We start from the raw sequence: 7,582 nt of genomic DNA on the forward strand, positions 1-7,582 counted from the left end.
CCTTCACCATGCGGCGCAATGTCCGCCCCTGCCGGCTCGTGCTCTCATACGTCTCCTGTGGGGTGGATGCAGCGTCAGGCGCGGAGGCTCGCTGAGATGCCCGCAGCCTGCAGGTGCACGCTGAGACCCCCGCCCTCCAAATGCCTCCAGGGCCCCCCACCTTGACCATCTCCAGCTCCTTCTCCCGCTGCAGCAGCTGCTTCTCCAGCTCCGCCACCCGCATCATGTTCTCGTTCTCCAGGTCCAGCAGCTTCTCTGTCACCTGCGGGGGGTGACGCCATCCCGGCCGTGAGCCCCAAGCCCAGCCCAGCCTCCCAGCAGAGATGGAGAGCCAAAGCCCCAGCAAGGAGCCCCTGGGGAGTCCAACTGGCCCCGGGCTGGGGAGCAAAAGCAAGCCTGCGGGGGCAGAGGGGGCACGCACATGGGACAGATGCTCCTCCAGCTCCTCCACCTTCTCCAGCGCCACATTCTTGGTCTCGGCGTCCTCCAGCAGCCCCCCCACATCAAAGACGTTGTCCAGGTAGGCCTGGATCTGCACCAGCAGCTTCTCGCTCTCCGTGTGCCGTGATTTCTACCGAGAGCAGAAGGAAACTGAGGCAGGGATGGACGGGGCAGGGCCCCAACCCTGGGGAATCCCTCCTGGGCATTGCCTGCCACGTCTCCGGCCCTCCACACAGACCTGCAGGAAGTCCTCGAGGCCCAGCTTGGTGAACTCGTACTGCAAGTGCACGCGGAAGTTCATGTCCTCCACCGAGTGCACCACGATGTTGATGAACTGCATGCAAGCCACCTGCGGGCATGGGGCAGGGTGAGCACAGGCCCCTCCAGCATGCATGGCCCAGGGTGTGGGGTTCGGAGAGGGCAGGACCCCACTGTGCATGCCCTGGGGGGGGTCAGAGAGGGCAGGATCCCACCATGCACGCCTTAGGGAGGGTCAGAAAGGGCAAGATGCCACGGTGCACACCCCAAGGGGGTCGAAGAGGGCAGAACGCTGCAGTGCACACCCTAAGGGGGTCAGAGAGGGCAGGACCTGGCTATACACATTGGGGGGGGGGAGTCGGAGAGGGCAGAATGCCGCGGTGCATGCCCCAGGGGGTCGGAGAGGGCAGGATGTTGCTGTGCACACTCTGGCGGGGTCAGAGAGGGCAGGACGCTGTGGTGCACACCCCAGGGGGTTGGAGAGGACAGGATACTGTGGTGCACACCCTGGCAGGGACCAGAGAGGGCAGGACGCCGTGGTGCATGCCCTAGGGGGGTCATGGCAGGGCCGGGCCCTCACCATGAAGTCGATGCTGCTGTCCTCCTGGCGGAAGTACTCCATCAGCTTCTCAAACCGGTGCTTTTCCTTGCAGACCTGCGGTGCAGCCCACGTGGGGTTACTGCCGTCGGGTCGGTCCCGCCGGTGGGGACAGCCTCATGTGAGCCTGTCTCACCGGCGCGTGAGCCCGCACAAGAGGAGAGGGGAGGGTCTCACCTCCTTGAAGTTGTCAAAGGCGGCGAGGATGATCTCGTGCCCCCCCCGCACCAGGCACACGGCTGCCAGCAGCTCCAGCACCAGCGCCTTGGTCCTGGGGGCAAGGGGACTCTCAGTGCTGGTACCGGCACGGGGTGGGTGGACGGCTCCGAGCCCCCTGCCCCTGCCCTTGCCGAATGGATGGATGGACGCAGCCTCACCTGGGGTTCTTGTTGTTGAGGCTGAGGGCGATCTCGTTCACGGCGTGCGGGTGAGACATCACCAGGTTGAAGCCGTACTGCAGGGCAGGCAACAGGGGGCATTGGCCGCAGCGTCAGCTGGGGACAGGCCCCCCCAGGGAAGCTCCAGACAGGGGCTGGGCTCTTCCCCCCCACTGCAGGGCTACCCCCGGGGCACCCCAGCCCCTTCCTGGCCCTGTTGCAGCCGGCCCCAGCCCACCTGGTAGTTCATGATGGCGCGGAGGCACATGATGCAGACGTGCACGTCGTCCTTCTGGCTCACCAGCCGCGAGTTCTTCAGGGCCTTGCGGCTGGGCAGGGTGCTGTAGCTGCAGGACACGTGCCAGGTCAGCGGCTGGAGAGCGCGGAGGCACCACCCGCCCCACCTCCTTTTGCCAGGAGGGACCTGGAGATGCCCCCCAGGAGCTGCAGCGACAGACGTGCGAGGGACCAGGAGGAGCAGAGAGCGCAGAGGAGCTGCAGAGCAGGGCTGGGGGCATGCGGCCGGCGGGTACTTACCCGGGCAGAGGAGAGAGAGAGAGAGAGAGCACAGGCCCGAGGGGAGGCAGAGCAAGAGAGATGGGCCCTGCAAGCAGAGAGATGGGGGCATTACCCCTGTGGTGGGGGCAGAGCCAGGCCCCCCCCCCCACAGGGCAGCAAAGCAGAGCAGGGGTGTGCGTGCAGGGCACAGCGAGGGCAGAGGACACGTGCCAGGGGGAGGGGGGCTGGCAGAGGCAGAAATGCCCTGCAGGGCGGGCATGTATTGTACCGAAGGGTGCAGCAGGCACAGCCGGGCACAAACTACACAGCTGGGCGTGTACCATACCGTGGGGCACAGAAGAAACAGCTGGACACGTGCCGCAGGGTGCAGCAGGCACAGCTGGGCACGCACCGCAGGGCACGGCGGGGCGAGCGCAGCCGGGCACGTACCGCAGGGCGGACTGGCGGGCCGAGCGCGCGAGGCTGTTGGCAAAGGGCGCGGACGGGTGCTGCAGGTCCTCGATGGACCTGCTCCAGGACTTCAGCTTCTCCAGCGCGCCGTCCTCGCCGCTGTCCAGGCCCTCAAAGTCCAACCTGGAGGGAGAGCGAGCACGCACACGCGCGCACACACACACACGGAGGCGTCACGGTGAAGCAGCCCCAGGGCGCCCTGGGAGCAGCCGGGCTGCCGAAGCAGAGGCAGGCAAGCGGCACGCGGGAAGCTCGCGGCACAGCAGGCAGGCGGGCCCAGGGCGGGGGCTGGGCATGGGTTGCCCCCAGCACTGCGGTCACAGGCTGGGGTGAGACCCCGGCGTCTCTCTGGCTGCCGTCTCCGATGCATATATCCCTGCTCCGGTGCCTGGGTACGTTGCCCATCCCTTCTGCCCATGCCTGGCCACTGAGCGGTCATGGCCAGCGAGGCGCTGGTGGCTCCGTGCTGGCCCTTTGACCCCTGCTCCCCACCCCTTTAGCAAGGGGAGGCAGGTGGAGATGCAGGTGTGGGGACAGAGGCTCCCTCAGCCCTCCCAAAGGCCTGGTGCCCGGCTCTGAACAACTCATCACACAGGCCTTTGCATGTGGGTGGTGCAACAGGCGTCCCCATCCACAACCAATGTGACCTTGGCCTTGTACTGTGCATGGGGCAAGATGACCTCCCTGCCCCAGAGCCCCGGACATGGGGCCAGCCCGCGGCCCGCACTTACATGACGGTGCACTGGGCGAAGGAGAGGTAATCCACCAGCACGTCCAGACCCTTGTTCTCGTCGTTCAGGAACTCCCGCACCCACCTGAGGGGAGACCCGGCCTGAGCTCGCACCCGGGGAGCTGGGTGCAGCTCGGGGCTGGCCCCGGGGACTCCGCGGTCGCGGTCAGGCTGGCGCAGCCTGAGACTTTGGAGGCACAACTGAGGGCTCCGCTGGGGTAGCTTGGTGCATGCAGCGGGGCTGCCCCGATTTGCACCCACTGCCCCTTCCGCCGCCACCCCCGGCCATGAGGACCATAATTGGGACCGTTGGGGTGGATTCAGCCTCAGCCCCAGCTGCACATGTGGCTGCAGATTGCCGCGTCCCACCCCTGCCCAGCCCTTATCTGCAGGCTGCAGAGGAGAGCGCTGCCCCCCGCTCAGCTCCTGGGTGACTGGGATGGGGGACATGCACTGACGCGTGCAAGGGCCTTGTGCAGAGAGCAGCTGTGTGCACCCATGAGCTTGGCGTGTGCCATTTGGCACGTGCATGAGCAGGGCACAGGAGTACCCATGTGTGCCTCTCCCATGTTCACACGGTATTTGGTGCAGGGGGCCATGCACGCATGCACACCATCCTCCTGCTCTGCAGGCAGGCATGTGCATGCATATTCCACAACCAGGCGGTCGCTCATCCACTGCCGATGGACACGTGCACACGCCTGGCGGGGTGCAAATGTGTGTTCCCACGTGTCCCGCGGCCCGGAGCGTGTACACACGTGCCCTCGGGCGCTGCCCTCGCAGGCAGGCGCGCGCACACGTGTTCTGCGGTCAGCGCTGGGAACGCATGTGTGCATGCGTGTTGCTGCCAGGCGTGTGGGCCCGGGGCGGGGGGAGGCGATGCAGTGAGTCAGCCCCGCGCAGCTGCTGGGGAGCGGGGCTGCGGGGGGAGGGGGCGGCCAGACCGCCCATTTCCTGTCTGTCTGTTCTCCAGCGCTCGCCCCCAGCTCGCTTCCTGTCTGAGCCACGCTGCTATTTTAGGGCCTCCGCGCAGGGAGCGGAGGTGAGAGGGCACCGGGGCCCAGGCAGCCAAATCCTGTCATGGCCACGGGCCAGAGCACGTGTGCACGTGCAAACGCGCGTGTGCAACTGCAGGCACAAGCGTCCGAGTGTGCGCAGGCAGCAAAAGGCTGGAGCGCTTCACCCCCAACCCCACCAGCTCCTTGCACCCCGCCAGCCCGGTGACCTCCCTTCACCCGCCCACGAGACTTGGGCACTCCTGCTGCCCAGACGCCCGCCTGGCCACAGCTCCAGAGGACAGGGCCACGTTGCCCGGGCAGGCGCCTGCTCGCCTCTGTGCCAAGAGCCCCCGCCAAAACCACCCTGAGTGCCCACAATGGAGGGACGCGGGGGGCAGCTGCGGCTCCCCTGCTCCATGCCCCGTCCCTGCATCCGCTGCAAGGAGGCCTGGCCGCCCCGAGTCCGCAGCGCTGCCAGGGACAGGAACAGCGCTGGTTCCTGTGCACGCTGGAGCTTCCCCTGCAGCTGCAGCGCGGCCTGGGCAGGTGGAGACGGGCCACGGGGCCGTGGGAACCGCGCGCCGCCTGGCTGCCCAGGGCGCGGCCGGACTGCCAGTACCTCCCTGCGGCGGGGCCTACCCGGGGACGCGGCAGCACAGCACGGCCTGCCCCACGTCCCGCCTGGGCTCTCTGCCTTCCCCTGCACCCTGCCCGGCCGCTCCCTTGGGGCCGTGGCCCAAGTTGCCTGGTGTGGACAGCACCGGGCTCGTGCCAAGGCCTCTTCCGCACGGGGCGTCTCAACCTCAGCCCTGCCCATGTGCGTGGGGCTCGGCATGGGGCATGCGGCGCTCACCCGATGTGGTTGGTCCTCAGGCTGATCTCCAGCTCCCGCAGCACCTTGGTTGACTCCTGCACCCTCCGCCGAAACTTCTGCAAGCAGGAGCCTTCGTGAGCGCTGCCCCGCGGTCCTGGACCCCCGGGCTCTAAGACGCTGGCGCCAGCTCTGGGGTGCCAGGCGAGGCTTGATGCTGCCCTGGGTTTGGATGTGGAGATAGGTGCCCCCTGCCCTTAGCCCCCTCACCTTGCGCGTGACTCCGGGGTCCAGGAAGCTCTGCAGCTTCTGGATGTAGGTGTGTGGCGGGTTCTTCACCTGGAACCTCTCCTGGAGCAGGGAGGGCACGGCGCTGAGCGGGGGGTGGATGGAGACCCCCTCTCCCGGGACCACCAACAGCCCAGCTGTTCCCGGTGGGTCCCGTCTCCTGCTGCAGCCCCTGTCCCCATTGCCACCCCCCCGACATCTTCCTGGACCCAGTGCCCTGTCCCTGCCGGCTGCTCCTGTCCCCCACCCGATCCTTGCCTTGTACCTGGTCGCAGATGAGGTCCCATTTCTTCTCGTTGTCGTACTGCCGCAGGAGCCGTGCCTTGTCCGGGGGCAGGTTCATGGAGCTCTGGGGGCAGAAACATGGGTTGGGGGTCAGGGACCAGCCAGGCGGCCCTCCTGGCCAGCGCAACACCCGATGGCCCCAGGGCCAGTCTGACCTGATCCTGGGCCTGGCAACGGTGCCCTCCCACAAAGCCAATCCCCCCGAGCCTGCAGCTGTGCTCTGGGCCGACCAGCGCCGGCCACAGAATCACAGGCAACGAGGGTGGGAAGGGAGCTCAGGGAGTCGCATCCAGTCCAAACCCTGCTCCAGTAGGACCAGCCCCAGCCACATCATCCCAGCCAAGGCTTTGTTGAGTCAGGTCTTCAAAACCTCCAAGCATGGAGATGCCACCGCCTCTCTGGGGAGCCTGGTCCAGTGTTTTACCACCCTCCTAGTGAGCAAGTGGTTCCTAATATCCAACCTCAACTTCCCTTGCTGCAGCCTGAGCCCATTGCTCCTTCTGTCATCTGCCCCCACTGAGACCAGCCCAGCTCCTCTTTCAAACCCCGCATCAGGGAGTTGAAGGCTGAAGCTAAGGGTCCGGGTCTTCTCCGGACCCTTAGCTTCACAAGTCCTGTCCCCCAGCCCCCAAAACACTCTCATTGCCCTCCACTGGACTCTCTCCAATGCATCCCCATCCCTTCTGTAGCGGGGGCCCCAAAACCGGACACAGGACTGCAGATGTGGCCTCACCAGTAAAGAACAGAGGGGAAGAATCACTGCCCTCCATCTAGTGGCAACGCTCCTATTAATGCAGCCCAGGATGCCGTTAGCCTTCTTCCCAGCAAGGGCACACTGCTGGCTCCTATTCGGCTTCTTGTCCCGTCACCCCCAGGTCCTTTTCCGCAGAGCTGTTGCCCAGCCCATCAGCGCCCAGCCTGTACCAGTGCACGGGATCGTTTCCTCCTAAGTGCAGGACTTTGCACTTGTCCTGGTTGAGTAAGTCACTCCTGCTCCACCGTGCTGGAGCCTCCCCCGCTGCTCGGCTGAGCTGCACGTGCCAGGCGGCCACGGCCCAGGCCCCAGCACTCTGCGGCCTCTCTTGGCACTCGTGCTGCCAACCCAGGGCCCGGGCACAGCCAGCGGCAGCCCGTCTATGGGCACACAGAGGTTGACACATGGAGGGTACAATGGGGCTGCACCCAGCATCGGCCACTCGGTTGTCCCTGCCCATCACTGCAGTTAATCGCCGGTCACGGCTCCGCGACGAAAAAGGGGGACGGAGGTTGCTGAGGGCAGGAGTGCGCACAAGGGCAGCTACAGTCGCGGCCTGGCCCCAGCCCCAACAGTGGGGCAGGGCAGGGGAAAGCGGGGGCCGGTGTGCGATCTCAGGTTACGCGGCAAGACATGACGTCACCCCTGATGCCTTTAGCACACGCGGCTGCTGGCGGGAGGGGGGCAGGCTCCACGCCTCACCCCTTGCCCCCCGGGATGCACCGAGCAGCAGGCACCCGGAGCGCCCACTGCGACACGGCCACCCGGAGATCCCAGCCGTGGCCAGCGCACAACGTCCTGCAGATGAGGCCAAGGGGGGACCCAGGGCAACCCCCTCGGGCCTGCCCGGGCCACAGGGAGCCCGCGCAGCCCTGGGCGCACCCCCAGAGCGGTTTGGTGGCAGCCCAGCAGGGCTCATCCTTCACCAGCCCAGCCGTCAGGGCAAAGCCACCCCCATGGGTGCATCCACTCGAGGCCTGGCCCCGAGCTCTTCCCGCTGCCTGGAGGGACTCGGCCTCCTCGTCCTGCGCTCGCTGCGGAGCGCGTCTGAGTGCACATCCTTCCTGCGGCTG

General features: G+C 66.7%; 1 protein-coding gene across 1 annotated transcript in view; it reads right to left on the bottom strand.

Moving 5' to 3' along the window:
* The window catches only part of FMNL3 (formin like 3), a gene marked incomplete at its 3' end in the record, with an annotated part of 10,669 nt that extends 4,150 nt beyond the window's left edge, over positions 1 to 6,519 (bottom strand). The window contains exons 1-14 of the mRNA XM_025212402.1: positions 6,489 to 6,519; positions 5,736 to 5,819; positions 5,453 to 5,533; positions 5,225 to 5,301; positions 3,375 to 3,458; positions 2,623 to 2,766; positions 1,913 to 2,021; positions 1,675 to 1,751; positions 1,475 to 1,568; positions 1,280 to 1,354; positions 680 to 790; positions 422 to 571; positions 161 to 262; positions 8 to 55 (exon numbers count right to left, since the gene is read on the bottom strand). Of these exons, the coding sequence (XP_025068187.1) occupies positions 8 to 55; positions 161 to 262; positions 422 to 571; positions 680 to 790; positions 1,280 to 1,354; positions 1,475 to 1,568; positions 1,675 to 1,751; positions 1,913 to 2,021; positions 2,623 to 2,766; positions 3,375 to 3,458; positions 5,225 to 5,301; positions 5,453 to 5,533; positions 5,736 to 5,813 (1,230 nt within the window). The remainder of the gene's footprint in view (positions 1 to 7; positions 56 to 160; positions 263 to 421; positions 572 to 679; positions 791 to 1,279; positions 1,355 to 1,474; positions 1,569 to 1,674; positions 1,752 to 1,912; positions 2,022 to 2,622; positions 2,767 to 3,374; positions 3,459 to 5,224; positions 5,302 to 5,452; positions 5,534 to 5,735; positions 5,820 to 6,488) is intronic.
* Positions 6,520 to 7,582: the final 1,063 nt, after the last annotated feature.

The sequence above is a fragment of the Alligator sinensis genome, unplaced genomic scaffold, assembly GCF_000455745.1.
Source record: "Alligator sinensis unplaced genomic scaffold, ASM45574v1 scaffold1329_1, whole genome shotgun sequence".
NCBI lineage: Eukaryota > Metazoa > Chordata > Crocodylia > Alligatoridae > Alligator > Alligator sinensis.